At 38.7% G+C, this 20,724-nt stretch overlaps 1 protein-coding gene across 3 annotated transcripts in view; it reads left to right on the top strand.

Moving 5' to 3' along the window:
- CERS6 (ceramide synthase 6) overlaps nt 1–20,724 on the top strand; it is a 108,718-nt gene that overhangs the window by 40,205 nt on the left and 47,789 nt on the right. For all 3 annotated transcript variants that reach the window (XM_064660965.1, XM_064660964.1, XM_064660963.1), the window contains exon 4: nt 12,548–12,605. In XM_064660965.1, coding sequence (XP_064517035.1) covers nt 12,548–12,605 — 58 coding nt within the window. The remainder of the gene's footprint in view (nt 1–12,547; nt 12,606–20,724) is intronic.

Here is a 20,724-nt window from a genome sequence, read left to right as displayed (position 1 = left end):
TCAGGTCAGGCAACAAGTTTCCCTAAAGCTGCTAACTCAAAACACAACATGTCAAATCAGACCTGGCACTACTGAAAGGATAATTCATTGAAAAGACAATTCACTCCAGGGATTTCTCCAGACAGATTATATGGATATAAAATTTGCTAAATCTGACTCTTCCAGCTGGGAGTCTTGTTATCCAAGGAGGGCTAGTGCCTCTACATTGTGCCATAGGGCAAGCAGCACATGCTTGGTGTCAGGCTGTGAAGACACGATACTGGCAAGGTGCCATACCTCAGTCTTAGAAACATGGATCCTTCTTGCAGGAATGGAGGAGAAGGGAGGGAGTGGGGGGAATGAAAACAAAAAACCACAAACCCACAAATTCTCATGATGTTTCAGAGCTGTATTTTGTATGAATGTAAAGTAGATCCTGAGCATATGCTGTCCAGTGTTCCAGCCCTGAGCACTCTGGCTACGAGCCCATTCACACTAGTTGGTTTCTTCCAACCTGGAATTCTATGAAATGTTTGGATAAGGATTCATATATCAGGTGATTCAGATTTAATGATGGTGTTAGTGTAAGACAAGGGGGAACAACAAAGGCTAGCTCTTAACACTACACAGGGAATGCTGTCTTTGGAGGGAATAGAATTGTTACCTGGTGAAACCTATGTAGCTGGGTTGCCCATCTCTGTTTCCCATTTTACTGCTAGACTGGTGTGAGTAGAACAAACTGTTCCATTGCCATTTTTAATTAAAATATTTATTAAATGTGATTGAAGATTCAGTACTTTGTAGGTGCAAATGGCAGTACAGTGACTTGTAGATGCTACCAGGATTGTTCAGGAGGTCAGAAAGACAATGGAAGAAGACAGGGGGTCAGCTTAGTGCAAGATAAAAGCGTATGGAAATGATAGATTATATAAAGAAAATAAATGGAGAACAGCAACTTTGTGCAAGAACCAGAAAGCATTAAATGGAAAAGAAAAAGAAGCATATTCAAAATTGAATAGTAAAAAGTTTTTCACACTCTGAGTAATTAAACAGGATTTCATGTTTCTTTCATGGTATTCATTGCTTTCCTGAGGCAATAATTCAGCAGTAAGTTGTAATTAATTGATTGGTTTATTTACTTGGGCAATTAGAGTATTTGGTATTGTGTTGATAAGTGGATTGTATCTTCTAGTTTGCTTAGAAGACTGTTGCGAAGACTAACCTAAAGTCTTTAAAGTACCCTGTACTGAAACTGGAGTACAGAGGTAAGGAGGAGAAGAGCCTTGTGAACAAATGGCATTTGTGGCATGAAGGACAAGTAGGGAGTAGGGGCTTAGGTGTTGACAGAGTCAGATTTGTGGGACAGCTTGTTGAGGGAGAACATAGGTTTTCGATGAGATGTGAAGGGAGTTTAGAGTCTGTGCAGTTATTCCAGAACAGGGAAGGTGTGAGTTTGCTGAGTGCAAGGAGAGTTTGTTATAGCTTCAGGTAGTAGGGAAGTTGAGAAATTGAAGTCATCTAGCAAGTGGTAACTGAAGTGCAGAGTAACAAAGATGGTCTGGCAATTGTTGTCTATAGCAAGCATGTAAAATACTGCAGTTTCATTGTAGTACTGTAAGAGTTATATCTAGACTCTGGGATTGATACATTCAAGGACCTATTATTCTCTTGAGAGTGTTGTGTCTAGTAACATCACTGAAAGGGAAGAGAGATGTGCTTGAATGTAAGGCCTCAATAGAAGGTAAAAGAGAATGAGGCATTTATACTGAAACTCATGTCAAGAGCTGTGCAAAAAGATCTGGAGTCATGTTTCAGTAGGTAAAAACCAAGATAGAAATCCATGAGAGTAGCAGTCAACAGCTCTGTATATTACTGACTCCTTTGTCTGCTACCAGGAACTTATATTTCTCTCTAAGCCACATTTGAAGTCGGCGCAGAAGAGTATTGATAAAACTTTTTATTAAGGGTAAATAGTCTTTGTTGTATGATGTCATTCAGCACTGGTTCACTGATGGCTTCTCTGCCACAAGAGAAAGAGGGTAAGACAGTACTCGTTGCCTTGAGTTACATAACACAAAGTAATTTGTAGCCTGAGTTCCTGGGCACATGAATAAGTCAATGGCTGGCAAGCTGTCCTGATTTTAAAGTTGTGAGAATGCAGTGCAGCCACTGACAGCGATTTTAATTCTGCTCTAACACTTGCTCTCTCATGAATCAGGACTAAATATCTTGCAGGTACTTCCTCTCCAACACACAGCTTGCTCAGCACTTGCATTTCCAAAGGCAAGGCCTGGGCAATGATGCCCAGCTGCTACAGCGTGGTTTGCCATGGGTTTATGCTTTCAATTTTGCCTCTCGGACCATCTGTATCAGGCTCTGGATAATTCATATTTCTTTGGTGTCCAGTCTGGATCTGTAACTTAGTTATACATCCTTTTATGATTTATTTACGCACTTTTGTGCTGTCATGTATTTGCACAGGCTGGCTCAAACTGTTGTTCAGCAGCACATGCTACCATTGCAGCTCCAGTACGCTATAAAGGCCATCTCCCTGAGCTCTGCACCCTTGCCCTCCCATTTGTCCTGCCCTGTGCCAGACAGCTGGGTGCACAGCTGTTTGTAAGGCAGCACACTGTACCTACTGGGTCACCCTGCATGAAAAGATACGGTGCTTGTCAGTCAGGTTTTCCTGTTGTGGGTCACAAGGTGGTCATATAAGGATGCTGGAGTTCTGTTGCTTGTGGTTGTGGAGAGCGCGTATGCAATCAAGTAACAGAAGGGAAACCAGGGAAGCATGGGCAGTACTTGCGTCCAGTGTGAAAGCTCAGGTTTTGATGTGATAGAGGAGAGAAGTGGAGGAAATAGCTACAGTCACTTGGTCCTCCTGATGTGACAGGGTGGGAGGACATGGTGTGGTGGAGCAGGGCATGGTGTGCCATGTGGTGCTCTGAGTGCATCTCTTCCTTCTACCTGCTCTGATACAAGGGCTTAGATTAACACAGCTGAGTAAATGAATGCCTTTCTGCTGAACAGCTGCTCCTGTGGCTGTGTTTATTTTCTTTGTCTAATTCTTGCTATCATTATTTCCCAATTTTGAATAGTGAAATACTGTGTCTGGGTCTGCTGTTGTTGCCTTGCTAACCTGATGCATAAGAAAACTGGTAAAGAGGAAGATTGGAGTAGACTTCTTGCAACTCTTTTGTATGCTGCTCAAGAGGCTCCAGCTAGCTCAGGGCTTGTATGAAACAGATCCCAGAATTGGGCAACGTTGGCGGTTTCCCTCGTGGTTCCTTTCCTACTACATCTGCCATACTCACATGTGAATCTGGTCTGTGATCACTGTTTTGCCTTTTTATGCTAGGCCTCAGAATGTGTCTCTGCCCAAACATGTTATTAGGGTGAAATGATAACACTGGCTAAGTGTCAGGAGTAGCCAGCCCTCTTCCCATGCTATTCTACTGGAGCAGAAAGGCAAAGCTGTCCATGCCATGTCCTCATTTTATGCTCACCGTATTTTTAGATTGTTCATTAAGCACTTTTCATTTTGTGTCTTATGAAATGTCCCTCTTCCCTCAAATTGGATTACTTAAAACTTTGAATTCCCTGCCCTTACTGCCTTCTGTGACACAGTTTTTAACATAATTAATAAATTTAAATTAATTCATATGCTGGTCCTGCAAAGACACTATCACTTAACATTATCATTGCACATTAGGCAAGGTTATAATAAATTAACTAGGTTTCCATTCTCTTGTGGCTTGTATGTACTCATCATTATTTTATATTACGGAAATTAAATAATTCCTCCCTAATTTCTAGTTAAGGTGAACATGGGTTCAAAATTACAGTCATAATATAACAATTAAAGACAACTAAAGGAAAACTGCAAAGATTGCAGTAGCTGCTGTTTTCTTCTGTGTGGAACAGTACCTTGAATTGTCTTTCTCTTCATTATAAAAGAGACCAGCTGCCACCTTGATAAAACCTCTGTCTTCTCCTGTTTCGGTGTCTCACCAGGGTGGGTATATGCAGACCTGCTGTGACATAACACAGAGCCCAGGCTGCAATGGAGACTTGCCTAGTAACTTCATGTGTATGCTACATTTTGCATTTTATGTATGTCCATGAACTTACTGTGTTTTACTAATAGCATTACTGTGACAGACCCTTCTGCTTGTATTGACTGGTGACTATTAGCATTTGCTCATACAGACATGTTTTATTTTTCACTTCCCTAAAGTTCAAGAAACAAGCAGATAAAAAAAAGTATATGTGAGAGTTAAAATTTTTCATTACTTTTTCCAGAAGATTCAAGCAGTGCATCAGCTCATGTAGTCCCAGTTACTTGCAGGTTAAATCTTCAAAGATCAGGCCCTGAAACAAGGTGAAATTGTGACTGTCAGACGAGAAATATTCAGCACAAGGTGCTGTGAAATATTTAATGCTATCTCTTGTGGTTAGTTATTTAAATACTTCCAAACTAATGAGTATGATTTGATTAGATGGTGCTTCTTGGTAAATTTGGGGTTCTGGCTTCTTTAGTTTCATTCTTGATGACAGCACTTTTGCATAAAAAATAGTACAAAAATTTCTTGTCCCTATTTCTTTGTAGAGTGCTTGAAATACTGAGGAATAATAAATCTTTAAAAATAAAAAACACACCAAAAAGAACTTGCTTCACTGTAATGAACATCTTGTAGTGGTTTTTCTAGAGTTCCAGTGATGCAACAAATGATGACTGGGAGGTAAGGAAAGGGAAGGAACAAAAATGACAAAGTAAATATACATATACAGGATGCAAAAGGGAAAATAAAATTGACAAGATGAGCTTTGGATGTACTGCTAAAAACATTCCTTATCCTCCAGTCTCAACTATGACAGCACTGCAACTCCTGCTTAGAAGATGGGGAGGTTTATCTTCTGGAATGAGAGTACAGAATGTGAAGACACAGCAGACCCTCCCTAGAAGACTGATCTATAACCCTGTAAGATGGAGAGTGTGTGGTTGCTGTGCACAAACTCAGTGTGTGCTACATGGATCAAAGAATGCAGCGCAGGTGGGCTGTTTCTTCAGGGAAATGGAGAAACAACATTGACATCTAGCCTACTTCTAGAAAGATCAATACTTGTAAGGGGTTAGCATCCGCTTTAGCAGGCTAAAAACCAATCTGGGGCAGATGACATAATGCTACAGGAAATTTACATTTAGCATGGAAAGAAAGAAAACAGCTAATACAACTTGCTCTAAGAAGATAGTTACCTGTCACAGAAGTTGCTTCGTGCATACATATATGTTGGCCATCATGGCTAGGACAACATTGCTAGGTGAAAAGCAAATGCAGTCTGGAAGATTCAAGGTATTATTCCTCTAGAACTGTAAAAGAGTGGGATAGTGAGTGACTGTTGTGTTTGGAAACTGGTGACTTGTGAAATCACTAGTGAGAATGGAGAGTAGAGGTCCCAGTTAGAAAGACTTCGAATTGGTTTTTCTCTCCAAGACTCATCAGCTGTGTACATCGAACATCACCGGTGGGCAGACAGGTCTGTTGATCAAACCACAGGGGAGGGTGCATGGCAGCAACGTCTGTTTTTTCTGTGTGCGCTTCCCATGAGCTTTCCAGATAGTATCTCTTTGTAGAGCAAGATTTGGCAATGCTAATAGACCTCTGAGGTCTTATCAGACCTTTATTTTATCAAGTCCTCACAGTACTCAGAAGAGAATAGTTGCATAACCATTAAACAGAAACTGTGTAACCTGGAAGGAGTTACCAAAACACCTTTTGTATTATGCATATTTTCTGGCCTAATTATATAAACATATTTTATTATTTATAAAACTGTATCTCTTAAATTTAGTACTCTGTTTCCTTTCTGCTTTTTTGCACTACTAAATTTTGCTCTTAAGATTTTCAGAGCTGCATTTTGAGCATACAGATTTAGGACAGGACTGGTCTCAAGTAGCACTGTAATATTAAATATTAAATGACTGATTCAAACTGCATCCAAGAGGAAAATCAGGTGACAGTCAAATCCTGAGCCAGAAAATTGAAGAAGAAAGCAATAAAGATTTCTCAATTTATCATACCTGCTATTTTGCACATCTTAGTGAGCTGTGCATAACTGTCTCCTTCCTCACTTAACTCCAGCTTAACCATAGTGCAGGAACTATTTACCATTTGCACAGTCCAGTCTAACTCAACAGCAGTATCATGCCAAAAGAGGCAAGAAGATTTTATTTATTTGCTTTTTACCTGTGTATTCTTTTTTTTAATTAACATTTTTAAAACCACTTGCACCTGCCAGGCTTTGTGGAAATGCAACAAATTATCATTATAGAAATCGGGGAGGCAGCACATTGGAACAGTGGAGTTGCTGCCATCAACCACACAGTTATACTTGCAGCTTTGTATGAGACTAGTTACTGGGAATGAATACAAGTAAAGATTTAGTGGAGGATACTGTTTGAGCTGGTAATAGTCCTATTTATTGGATGGATTAAGCATTATTTTTCAGTGCTCTGTCTTGTATTTTTACATTGTGTATTGCCTAAAAATAGTATCTTTGGGGAAATTTGTTTGGTTTTTACAGGAGAAGGGTTGCTGTTTGTTGTGTTGGTTTTTGGTTTTAACCTAAAATTGGAGTAGACCTAAAGTGGTCAGTAGACAATGTCACAAATATTAAGGAGTTGATCCAGAAGTTCAGAGTCCATCAGTTTTGGGATCATCCTCTAAATATCTCTCCTTAGACACAGTAATCTAGAAGGAATGCATACCTCTGCTTTTGTCAGGAGCAACATTGTTTGGACTAATAACTGTTGAGGGAATCAGAAAGTTGAAGGCCCTGGTACTGTGTTTGGGGGAGCAGAAAAATGTAATTTGAGGATAAAACGTAGACTGCTTTAAGTCACGGTAGGAACACGGGGAACTTAGTGATGCTTCCCATTTAAAACAAATAAACATTTGGTATTGTTTAAACTCAGCTTCAGAAATGCTCCTTTGAGCACTCTCACAGTGAATATACTCTTCACAGCCAAAGGAAATCATTGCAGCAAAAAGTAGTTTTCAGTCTCAGCTAATGATTCCATAGCCCCGCTACATCCCTGTCCAGTCCAGTCAGACAGTGGGAATTCAAATGGAGAACAAGCTGTGTAATGGCAGTTCAAGGTTTCTCATCTTCTTCAGAACCAAGACCTGCAACTGTGAAGTTTGCATTAGGCTCAGTTTGACTTTTAGCCCAAAGCCTGAGCCCAGAAGTCTGTCAGCCACTACCAGCAATTGAGCAGCAGGTGATGGAGAACAGCAAATCTCACATTTTACTGAAATGTATTTCCATGTGAAAGCTTCAGGTGTTTGCAGTTTCTCTGAAAGTAGTTTTCAGAGCCAGAAATCCAGTTTCTTTGACTGCAGGCAACATGGTGAGCCCTTAACTGGTTGCTAAATATGCTGCATTTTTTTAATGTTAACTGTTTGTGGCCCTGACTGTAGCAAATCAATGGCAAAAGCATCAGTGTAAATAACATCTACAATTCTAGAAGCAAAATGGCTGTTATGTTTTTAATATTGTGCATTTATTATGTTTCATGTTTGATTGCCCAAAGTCAGTTGAATAGATTTGGATCCTTGCACACCATTTCTAAGCAGCAGACATTGGTTTGGCACCAGAGCCCTAAGGACCATTGCCAGGTGGGTGCTGCAAAGATGGGGCTCTGCAGGAGTGGTGCTGTTCATAGCCTGGCCTGTCAATCTTCCTGCAAAAGAAATGAAAGAAAAGGAAAACTTCAGGAGCAGAGCCTCTTCAGTGCCTCTTCAGCCTTACCCTTGGAAGAAGCAGCTGTACTGAGCTCACTCAGCTGGACAGCAGATCCATGGGGAGCATGGATCTTTCTGACGCAGAGCACAAACTCCATGTGGTGGGTTCTGCAAAATGTGTGATGTGTGTGGGGTAGGGGAGTGCTTTGCTGGATTATTGCTTCAGCAATTTGTTTTTATTAGCTGAAGTTTAATTTCACATTTCAGAGCAGAAATTTGGAGGGAAATTTGAAAGACAGAATTCATCAGTGTGATGAAGGGAATGTGGTTAGACATATGCCTGAAATCAGTGAAGTGCTTGCCCAAGTGGGCACTGGAATATGTTTTGCTGAATTGAGTACCACAGGGTATGGCAGTTTAGTTGGTATAGGCTCTCCAACTTTTCCACATGCCAAAGCATCTTTAAAATTTCATTGGCAGCTCAAAGTTAAAAGGGTTGAGAGGTTAAGAAACTGACTTATGCTCTGTATTGCAAATGCACTTGGATGTTGAACAAGAGCGGTCAGATCTGTAGCTGCACCTTTGATGGTCTCTAGAGCATTCATTTTAAGACTACATTGGAAAAGAATTTTTTTTTTGTTACAGAAATGTCACTTTTTAGCTTGACTTTTTGCTGCAGTGTGTCACATCCACATTTGAAACACTGATCTGTTAACCACCATCACAACTTGAAGAATTTGTCAGAAGGGCCATATGTAAACTAATTTGATCTCCCTCATTCCAAGCTTGAACAGACCAGATGTAAGCCTGGTTCAGTCTGGAAGTCTTTTAGGCATTTTAATGCAGGACTTTATAAACTTTATTGCAAGCAGACAGATCAGGTCTTTCAGAACATTTGTTCCTTGAGTGCTTTCATTTGGGTTTGCTGAATTTAAACTAACTTAAAAGTCTTTCAAGCAGCCCACTTTGTGTGTATGTGGGTCATTCGAATTTTATGTCTCTATACAACTGACAGAAGGACTGTTTCAAGTCAGAGGGCCAGAATAAATTTTCACAAAACAGAACAGCTTCAGTTATCTTCATGTTTCAGTTAAATGCGATGAATTGATGTGGCCATCATCCACAACAGAGTGCTTCACCTAGTGGCCTCCATTGTATGGTTTTAGTAGGGCAGTGAGTATGGCTGAGGGAAAAGGGGAAAAAAGATATCTTAGTACAGATCTTGTCTTACTTTTTCTAGTTTCTTGGGCTCTGCTACTTCTGCTTTAGAAGAATTTGTTACTTTCCCTGTTGCAGACAACCAGCTGTGACCCAAACAATGGTCTCCAGTGACCCATGGACATTCAGCATGAGCTGCTGATGGTTAAGGAGGACCTTGAGCAGGATATGAGAAAAGGTACCAGAGGGAGTTTATACCACTGGCCAGGCATTTTCCCTTCCCTGGAGTCTGTGACTCTTCAGGCTGTGCTCAGGCAAAGGGCATTTTCCAACCATGAGAGTTGGGACTGTAATCTAGGACTAATTAAAGAATTAATTTGCACTTAATCAACTACCGCTTTGTGAATTCAGTTGGGAATAAGACTTGATAATCTCACACTTAAGAAAGATATTCTTTTCTATGATGTTCTGTGTAGAGAGAGAACATTTTGCCCAAGGTCCCCAAATACTAAGGTGGTTTGCACACTGGGCTATACTGTGAGTGGACGTGATTACTACTCATCACTGTTTCCCTTTGCTTGCATTCCCTCATCAGTGGGCTGCAGTGACACCCAAATAGAGGGATAAAGAAGTACACAGTGTAGATTGAAATCCGTTGTTCACAGTAGAGTACTTGTTGCAAGAGTACTGATTTGAGAGTCCACCTTTGGAGGAATCTTGTTGGACATATTTGCATTGCATGAAACTTATTTCTCACATACCTTCTGCCCTTGTCTGTGTGATTTTGAGTGAATAATGCAGCTTCACAACCTAGTTCCTGTCTCTTTTCTCTCTGTCCATCCCAAGTCATGGACTATGCATTCATCTATTTCACCTTGGCCTGTAGATGTTTTGCTCTTAATTGCAGCAATAAACTGTCTACAAGTAGTAGTAAAACAATGTGAGAAACTCCTTGGGCTTCCTTGTATGAGACTGAGATTCCGGTTGGGTTATTCAGCTGGCAGAATTGTCCTTTGACACCTGCAGAAAAGGCAGCTAGCTGCCTGCTACAGATCAGTGGAAAGTCCTTTATAGCTCTGCTACCACCAGAGTTAGGTGATTAATGATGATAAACATGCTCGGAGGCCAATTTCGACTTTGTTTTGTTTTGAATTTTTGTTTCTTGCAGTTTGACCAAGGCAAAATTTTGTAGGATAGCTTTTGGACATGTTGTTCAGCAGGAATGAGCAACTTTTTTCCTATCAGTATTATTTATTTTTTTTAAGGAGTTAGCACATTGACCACCTCTGTCTATCACTCAGTTCCGAGCCTTGCTTCATCTTCTGATGCTCAATCCTAGTACACTTGTTAGGTAGGTTAGGGAAAAAGACCATATATTGTCATATCCTTGTGTGCAATTTTCACCTTTGTAGCAGTTGAACAGTTTGTGAAAGTTGGTTGTCTTTGGCAGACCCAAATAATACCTAGTGCTCTTAGCTCTGAGGTTTTTCCAAAGCTCCAGAAGTTCTCTTACAGGGCAATCCATGGCTTTAGCTCAAGTTTACAGCAGAGGCAGTACTTTGGAAGGTGAGTGGAAAGTTAAATGGGGAAATTGGTGAGTTTGAATTTGCTTGTTTCAGGAATGTGTCTTTTTATTTTCTTTGGGGTGACAGCTGCAGGAAATGCTGCAATCAGAGTATTCCAAATGTCTGTGCAGACTGGAAAATCTCTGAGACCCATCAGCTAAAACTCAACCATTAACATATTTCAAATATGTTAGGCTGCCTTTGAACTCCTTTGTGGAATGTTGCATCTCCCAACAGCAAGCTACAAATGTCCTCAAATACGTTATGAATTTTGCTTGAAGAAATGTGAAATAAAGGTGATAAAACTCTTTGTGAGGAATTTATCATAACTGCTCATATTTAAAAGTGAAAGAAGAGCACTAGGAGTGCTCATCAGTGATTAGGTTAGACAGTTTTTTCCTCCTAATATTTTTATTTTCAGTGGCGGTCTTAAAACTTTCACTAGATGATGTATATAACCTTAAAGTTAAATGGCAGGTTTTCTAGCTACAGGATTGACCTAACAAGAAAATTGTTGCCCAAATAAATCCTTCATTCATAATACTGTACTTGCAGTTTCTTCCATGTGCATGATCTGAAGGTTTTCTACCAGTACAAGTAACATTTTGTCTCCAAGTACTCTGTTTTCTCAGTATCTTGACTAAAGTCCCGGCATACCAAAAAATAGTAAGGCCTGTTACTACAGTGACTGAACCCTTGAAGGGATTGGTATTTCTATCATATCAACTGAATAAATCATCTCTGCAGTGCTGTGGAGACTACAGGATAAAAGATAGTTTCTCTTTGGCTGAAGTATCACAATTTAAATCTCATTGATGTTCTTACACTCTCCTCAGTTTATCAGAGTGTTATTTATGTATGACACAACTGTCTTTCTAAATACCTTTAAAAGTAGCTTTGAAGAGAATGGTTTGGATTAACCTTGTTTTAGATAGAAACATTTTCAGTTTTTGTGACCATTCCACTAATGTTTGAACACACTCCAGTGCCAATTAACAGGAAGCCAATAGTTTTGCCAGTGGAGAGTAAGTTGTAAGTGCTGTAAAATATGTCATTGAAGATGATTCATGTTGCAGCACTGCCTCATTTTAAGGAAGCTAAATCTCATCCTGCTATAAATGTTATGAATATTACTTCACTGGTGTTTATACTAAGTGTGTATGTATAGTCACTCCAACCCTTGGGGAAAAAAAAAACAAACAGAAATTCCTCTAAGAATTTACACTGCACAAGGTTATGATTTTATTTCCATATACTTCCGTTAGCTCTTTCCTAAGTGAGTAATGGGTCCAAAAGATAAGAAGTTACTCTATATGTCTTCTTTTACTGGAGAAGGAAGAAAGACATAGATAAGAGGATGATTTTGTATTAAATCTCCTGTTGGTTTCTCTTACTTTCCATGGCATCTTGTTCTTAGCTTCTAGTTTGCCTCTCTCTGAAAAGAAAAACCAGAAGCTTGGCAATTTTTCCATGTATATTTGGTGAAATGTAGAATCACTTTTGTCAAGGGAACACTTGGGAAGCTGATGTAAATTGTGGATATATATATCTGTATTCAGCATATCTATCTGACACAAATGCACTCCCTAAAGCAAAGTATGAAGTGCTGGAATCTGCTAAGCGAATTTCTAGCTCATTGTGAATGATTCTTTTCATAATTAAAGAGTGTATTTGACATGCATTACTCCAAAGTCACCTGTTGAAGGCTTAATAACATTTCTGATTATCTTTGTCCTAGTGTCTAATAACAGGTGAACTTCCCTGCAAGAGATGTGCAAATTGTCCTCTCTCCTCCATTGTCCTGTTAGTTTTCATAAAACTTTTAAAAATCTTAATTATCCTTGAAAATTTGTGGGGGTTTTTCCCTGTTATGTTTAGGTGAAATTAGCCAGTATTTTCAGAGAGCTAATGAGTTCAGGAAAAGCAGCCAAATTGAGCACAATGCTTAGTAACAAAAGTTGTAGAAAACCAGACAAAAATTTTGCTTCAACTTCTGTTAATATGACTGTGGTTTGGCAGTGCTAGAAGAAATCATGTGTTGAACTGTAAATTATGTAAACCTGGTGTCCTAGAGTTAATCTCTTGTACCTTTTGCAGGTGGAGATTTACATTTTACCTTTATATATTTACCTATGGAGTACGGTTCCTGAAAAAGGTAGGCATTTATATTATTATGCTTTCATAACACATCACAGACTTGTTTGAAGTCTCATGTAGGTATAACATAAAGCATAGGCATAAAGCCTATGTTCATGAAGAATAAAAAATTAAAATTTACTTAAAATTCATAAAATGCTTTGCTACTGACATTATTAAGGTATATAAGTTCTTATCAATATTTAATGGGGTTTAAAAGAGAAAAAAGTCTAACAACGTGCCTAGTTCACTTAATTGCTTTTCATTATAGGCATTAAGCTGGCAGTAAGGCTTACCAAAGTGTTCATCTCAGTTTCTCCATCACTCTTTTTTTAAATGCCTCTGGCAGAGGTTACTTTTTACTAACAAACAAAACGCATTAGTGTATTATAAAATGCCTTTTTTTTTTTACCTATTCTTTGTCTGAAGTTTCCATGGAGTTTCCTGTCAATGGTGTGTTTCAGGTGATTTAAGCAGAGAAGAATATTGATAGCTTCTAAACACTCTGGGGTAGGTCTGTTAACCCTGCCATAGACAGTAATATGGATTTATGGTGCAAACTGTTTTCACAGTGTGACTAGTTCTCAGAGCTTTTGTGGAAGTCGGGTCATATTTTTGCAATTCTGAGAGGTGAAATTAGGGGAATGTGGGAGTCAATGTGTTCCCAAGCCCCAGGGGAAGGGTGGGCACCAGTCCTCCAAACCAACCAGAGGAGCATGTGAGGTGCAATCTCTCCCTGCCTCCTTGAGCACTTATATTTTGTGTGTACTTCATCCATTAACAGGCTGTATGGTCACGATCTGATATTCTGTTTTCTGCATTTGGTTTCGCAAATGTCTGTGGTATGAAATACAAGAATAGTTTTAATAGGCAATTGTCGCAGCCTAAAATGTTACTCAGCCTGCAGGTGTGCAGAGATCATGGCTGTGGGTTCACAGGATTCTGTAATACACAAGGACACAGAGACTTTATAATCTGAATTTTTCTACTTCATTACCACAAATGCCGCAAAAATCGCCATTAAAAAATACCACAAAGTCACTACAAGAAAACATATCTATGATTAATAAAGTGAATCTCTCTCAGCACAAAGTAAGTGTCTATTCTAGGAAAAATTCTGAATACCAGCATTTCTACAGACTAAGAAGAATACAGTAAATGCATGCTTCATTACGAGCCATTGTAAGCTGTTTCTAAAGGCTGGAAACATTTGGAAGGGTCAGGATGTCTTCCAGTTCAGCATATCACTGCAGTGTGAAGAGGGCTGGCTGGCACAGCATGGTTGTTTGAACAAGGTGTACAACTGCTTGCTTAACAAGGAGCAGCTGTGTTCTTTTGCTGTAATTTTAACTTTCAACATATTTCACTTTTACAAAGAGAAATTGTTCATTATGTCATTATGTATGTATTGATAATTACTCATTTATACACAATGTTATACACAATGTTATAAATGAGTCTTGTAACATTTTATGTTATTGTCATTATTCCCGTGTTCTGCTTTGTATACTCAGGTTTTTCACATGGAAATAGATGTAAATTAACAAAATTATGATTGTGATTGTATTTATATTTACAATATCTCCCTAGTAACACTGTGTAACTAAAACAAAGTATACGCTTTTTGCTGTTCATCAAAACATTTTGGTGTTGATCAAACACCAAAGATTTTGCTGAGTCCACTTAGGTGGGAGATCTGTATTTGCAAGAAGTAAAATCCAGACCCCAAAATCTGGAGGGAGAGCTTTGCTACAGTACTCAAGTGGATAATCCTTTTTAATTTGTCTTGGTTTTCATAATTGAATAATTGCAAAGAACAGTTAATTGCTTCCTTAGGAAGCTAGTGAAAGAATTTAAGCATAATAAATTCTCTGACAAATTTGATAGAAAGATCTTTTCTTCAAAAATCTGTTTTGCCTGGAGATAAAGTTCATATCATAGTCAGTAGTACCTTACTGTGTTAATGCTACAGTAGAGGTTTGAATCCTTTCAAACAACAAGGTCTGCTTAGGCCCATCCCTAAGATACCTAGTCCAGAAGACTGGAATAAGCATGGTGAGCGAGCCCAGGTGTAAAGGCAGTCCCTACTGGTGCAGTTCCATCACAGCAACATGTGCTGCCCTACTGAGAGAGGGCACAAAAGAGTGAATGCCACAAATGTTCCTGTTTTGAAGAATGGAATATGCCACCAGCATAGCACCACATTGGAAATACTTTTAAAACCTATGCTAATGCTTAGCTAATACATGATTTTGGATTGTTGGATTAGACATTTTGATACAGTGTGTCTTTCAAACATCCAAATGTAATAAGAACATATTTTTAAAAGGGAAACTGCATTTTAATGCTTTTCAAAATAACAGAATCACTCAAGGTACATTGGTTTGTCCATTTCTGGATAGTTAAGATCCTTGATTTGAGAAAACTGGTTTTACCATGTTGAGTGGGAAGTACTCCTCATTAGTTGACCTAATAACTTTAACTCTCACAAGTACTTCCTTTAGAAAAGTGAATCAACTCAATAGTACAAAAGGTGCTCCCTAAAACACTATGCCCAGTGCATCGCCTCTTTTGTAATTTCTTTTTTAACTCTTGAATTGCCAGGCAACAAAATACTCGAACTTCTGTATTATTGGCCGTCCCTCCTGACTTACCTAGTCTCCTTACAACCTGACACTCCCTTGCTTTGCTGCATATATTGATGACTTCATGGGGTTTTCTGTTCACTTTTGACTCTCTTACATTTTCTTTCCTTAGTCTGAGAGAGAAATTAACCTACAAGACTGGCCCAGGGCCCGCCAATTACTTAGGCACCACTTTGAGCTAGTTTGAGGTCCTTTGCTTTGTGCTGGCCCTTTGCCTAGAAGTGAATTTTGGATTCTTTCTGAAAACACCTTTCTCTTAATGCCGACAGCACATGAATCATTACTACTTTGTCTTCTACTGTCACCTTCCCTATTTGCTGCATAAAACAATATTACTGCATTGGTGCAGTACCAGCAGAAGGGTGGATGTCAGTGTCTCCTTGTGCCCACTGGACCACCCAAGAAGATCTATGCAGGATACTGTAGCAAATCACCATTCTTGCAAAAAGTGTCATTATGTCTTCTGTGGCTTTGTGGAGCTTATCTGGCACTTGGGGAAGATGCACCCGAGCTTAATAAGCAGTAATTAGTTAGATTTATCAGCTCTGTTTTAGTTCTGAAAGTGTGATACTATCAGCATGGCACACATGCCAAGGTTAATTTATTTTTGAATGATATTCAAAATAATATTTATACATTATAATATATATACATTCAAGTTTTAGGTTTGCCTGGGTAGTGCATCTTGCAAGGAAAAAGAGGCCTAGGGTTTCAGCTTTGATTTTTGCTTCCCTACAAAAGCACGCGAAAGCTAATAAAGCTGCTCTTCAGAGCAGTCATAACACCCTCTGAAATGCTGTGGCAAGCTTGTCTTTGTTGCTGTCCATGACTGCAGTTAAATGGCTGATAAAGATAGAAGAAATTTCTGCACTGAATTAAGCAACCCCTAAATTTTTGTGGTAACAACTGCACATGATATATCAATTCTTTTGACATGCTATATGTCCTGAGTACATGCTGGAGACTTATGGCCTTCTTACTGAAGACTGTGTCTCTTTATCAAATTCTTCTCTAGGGTTTTGTCTTTTTCCAGTGACAGATGTATGCTGTTAAGGTATTCATAAAATAAAAAAATGTTACTTCTGTTGAAAAGTATTTTCAAAAAATCTCAATTCATATGGAAAAAGTGTCTGACATAAAACTTTGTCGTCAAAGTTTGCTCTATTGCAACAGAACCTATATGTTTTAAATAAGTTTTTCTCTTAGTGGTATCTGCAGGACACTTAGATTGGGTCATTTTGCTGAATAAAGTTCATCATGAACTCAGAAAAATCCCTCAGATAGGGAAGGCTGAAGATTGACAGTAGTGTCCTGAGTGTGGCTGTTTGCTGTAGGCCATGCTTGTGGCTGATATTGTGTATGAGGGGCTTTAGCAGTGTAAAATGCATAATAACTCATGCTACCACCCACTCTCCCTCCCTCTATCAGTATGGATATCTTCTTTGCACAGGCTCTGGGTGATCCAACAGCTTATTCACAACACTCTCCCCCACCTCCTGTCAACAGAACCACTGAACTACCAAGGCAGGAGAACTTTATGGAGTTTGTGCTGGTCTCGTTCTTGGTGCCTGTGACCTCAAATGGGTGGATGTTTTCAATTTTGTTGTGATAATAACAGTGACACTGTATGAATATTCTTATAATGTGTGCAGGTGATGGCACAAACCATATTCATCTGCTTCAACTGTTTCCCTTTTCTTGGGCCTAAAGAAACAGTAAAAAGGCAGCTTCTACCATTGGTGTTTGCCTGTAGGGTGCAGCTGTATGACTGGTATGTCTTACAAATTTTTTATGATATCAAGGAAACGTGTGCCTCTTTGAAGAGTGAAGTGAGAGACTTAAGTCTTTGGTGGGAGAGTCGAGAAGGCAAGGTGCTTGCTTGCTTACAAACAGACCACAGCGTTCCACACACTTAGTCAAACCATTGTATCACCTACAAATTTTGACTTATATATGCATAAGAGACCAACAGACTTCAGAAAAGAAATTTACTATAGAGTTATTAGTATCTAATTATCATATTAGACATTCCTCCCTTCCCCAGCTCCTTTTCAGTCTGCAAGGTTTAATTTTATCAAGGTGTTTGCTATCATCGTCTGTAACTAGTGAAGTTGTTAATGATGTTTCAATGTCAAAGCATCTCAATGATTAAATTGTTTCTTTGATTTTGGTTTCTTTTTTAAATGTTCCTCACAAAGTGTTACTTCTTCATATCTTCTCTAACTTAATGTTTTCAGTTGTAACTTATTTATATTACCAAGTAGTGTAATAGTGGGATGAGACTTTCTGCTTCCCAAAGAGTCTCCCACTGTTGAAGTGAAATGTATGTTTGTTCTTTCAAATCAGAACTTTCAATTTGATGAAAATGGACTGTAAACTTGCTACATAATGGACATAAAGTAGATGTGGGGAGATTGATAGGTTTGTCACTCAAGCCCATAGCACTGTGGGTTTCTGGACATGCCCTGCAGTAGTGTAGTGGCTAAAGCACTGAGGGGATGAAACTGGCTTCCTAATGGGTTTTTTTGTGAGTGAGAGTGTTGCATCCTGCTGCTCAGTTCATTTGGCTTGTTCTTTGCCTCTTTTTGGAATAAAATAGCAGCAGTGATATATGCAGATGTTACAGCCTAGGGAGAGTAGTGTAAAATTTGTAAATGCCATTTTGGATTGCTTATTATACTTAAGAATTTTAGAGCCTTAAGTCAGGCCACCTTCATTTGAAATACAAAAAAAGAACTTGTCACTTCATAATGTGGTGACTGGTTTTTGACATCTTTTCTGTATTACAGTTCACCTGTATCTCTTGATTATTGATATTGTTAACCTTAGAGGAAGTAAATAATTGTTGATATGCACAGCCACTCATAAAATTGTTGTATTTGGGGAAATAGGCATTTCTGTGATGAAGACTGTAAGTTCATATCATGTGGGAAATAAGACTAGGACACAGGAACAATTGATGTTTACCTGCTGTGGCATCTCATTTGCCATTCTGGTTTTGGAAATTTCCTGCTGTTTGTCTTTTTATTAATTTTGTAGCTATTTGGGTATTAAACTATTTATCAGCTTCACTGCATGCCGTGTCTTGCATCTCTTCTATCACTGATACTTCATCTTCAGAACATCAGTTCTTCTGAAACATCAGTTTTCTTCAGAACATCCTGAGGTCTGTTCTGGATGCAGTCATATATTCAGATGTGGTCAAATACATCCCTATTGTAGCTGCTAAATAAAACTGTTTTGGAAGCACTAGCATAACTGCCTTCTTGAAGGAAATGTGTGCCTCAATATCTACTACTCTTACCTTTCTTTGTCAGATTGCTACACTGCATCTCCCCATTTCTTAAACTGACTTTATTGTTTTGAAAAATGGTTTTAGCAATCCTGTAACTCTGCAGGTTTAATGTGTTCATGTGGACCACAGAAAAGCTGCTTTGTTTCATTCCTCTCTTGTTGCCATCTTTTTACTGTTACCATTTTATCTACTGTTAATAGGTTTTCCCAAAGAGACAGATAGCAATGACCTTGGTTTAGTTCTCAGGGTCATTCATGGTTCAGCAGATTTGAATCAGGGTCTTTCTGGAAGTGATTTGTTCCTGTCAGTTTTCTAAAATATGGAGATAATAAATAAGGAGCTTTATCTTTGTACATCGCAATTTCCAAAGTGCTAAAGAGAACAAGGTGCCGTTCTGCCTCCATTACTGACACTGTGCCCTATCACCTGCTGGAACAGTGAGACAGAGGCAGCCGGGATTGTGATCAATGGACTCTGGAGGTGCAGGGGAAGCAAGCCCGGGTGCAGCTGCTTTGAAGCTGGTCTTTCTCACTTATCCAGTGACTCTTCACTGTAGTCACACTGCAGGAGATATACATAGTAGCCTTTTCAGAAGCCTCATGCTGGTTGCAATGTTTTATTGAACCATGATTTTAAAGAATACTTTTGAAGTCATCCCTCCCGTTTCATGAGAGAGCAGTTGTGTTGTAGCAAATGTGGCTGTATCTGCAAAGAGCTAAGATATGCAAGCAGAGCATGCTCGTGAATAGTTTCCCTAAAGTTACTGATTCTATGTAGGTCTTGCTGAAAAGGATTCTTTTAAGCTCTTTGATGAGTTTTGAGGTTGACATTTTAAATGCTATACTTACTTGGGAAGCTGTGCTGTATTTGTAGTTACTGTGCACACTACATTCATGACACTGTGAGTTCTGCAGTGGAATGAAGCCGCTAATAGAGAAGATCCCTGACTGTGCTTTCAAACAAGCTTATGTTTCTCCTTTAGTTGGAGTTGGATTGAGAAATGAAGGAATACGTGGGAAAATTTTGAAAATTATCCTGTTTGAAATGAAACCTGTAGTTCCTGTGAATGTTCTTCTCTGGCATTTGTGCCTTGTTGCTAATTAGATTGCATGTAAATAAATGTAAGTGTATATTCTTATAGCAAATATAAGTATAACCAACCCGTATATAGAGCTGATACTGTGCTTCCTTAAAAGCCCAGTATTTTACAAGTATGATAGCTTAGAAGTGTCCTTAGAATAAAAGCCCTTGGACTTTATGACCACTCACAGGATTCCTGAATAGGGCCTTCCCCTCTGTACCGGCTCAACTGAGGCCTTGCTTCTGATTCATGAGCAATGTGATTTCTGAAAACAACAGTTGCAGAGTCAAGTGTGTTTACTTGGACTTCTGGATTTTCATTTGGCTCAGGATCATGAACTTTTCATAATTTCAAAGCAAAGGTTGTGCTGCAGTTTAAATTATATTTAAATTATAGTTAGAATATTAATGATACTGTTCTAGGGAAAAATAAAAAAAGAGTTTGAATGCAGAAATTCTTTCCTACAAGTCTTCTTGAATTCATTGAAGCAGGTATTCTGTTGGGCACTTTTTCTGGTCTAGTCTGCATCTGTTGTTACATTTTTCTTTCCTGTGTTATACCTGAAAGGTTGTTGTATTATCTATTACTGAAACCTTGTAATTACTTTTGTTCAGTGACCTTATTTGCCCAATACTGGATAAATACTCTCATTTAAATGACGAATGTCAGAGGCCACTGTGGAGCCCTTTTAACACAATGCTGATATTTGATATTTTACTGTGCTATTAACAGAGGGATAATGTGATACATATGCCCCTCAGGGAGGAAATGAAGCCTGCCTTTGGCAGATTATGCTTCCTTAAAATTGATTTGGATTCTCTGGGGGGTTTTATTATGTTTTTTTATCATAAAACCAACTGCAGAATATCTGTAAGTGAAGAAAATTTTTAAGCTAAAATAATTTTGGATGTTAAAATCCAGTTATACTCTTACTCCTTTCTGTGAAAGCAGGATTGAGCATTAGGTGATAAATAAAACAATTCCTAATTCACTGTGCAAGCAGGAAACAATACTTGTGCAAGAGTCTTTTGAAGAATACTGTTGTGAGAAAGGGGAAATGCTGTATTACGTTTTTAAATAAACATCATGAATGGATAAGGTTTCCAGTAAGACCATA

Source organism: Pseudopipra pipra, chromosome 7 (assembly GCF_036250125.1).
Source record: "Pseudopipra pipra isolate bDixPip1 chromosome 7, bDixPip1.hap1, whole genome shotgun sequence".
Classification (NCBI taxonomy): Eukaryota; Metazoa; Chordata; class Aves; order Passeriformes; family Pipridae; genus Pseudopipra; species Pseudopipra pipra.
This window is presented reverse-complemented; position numbering and strand designations above follow the sequence as displayed.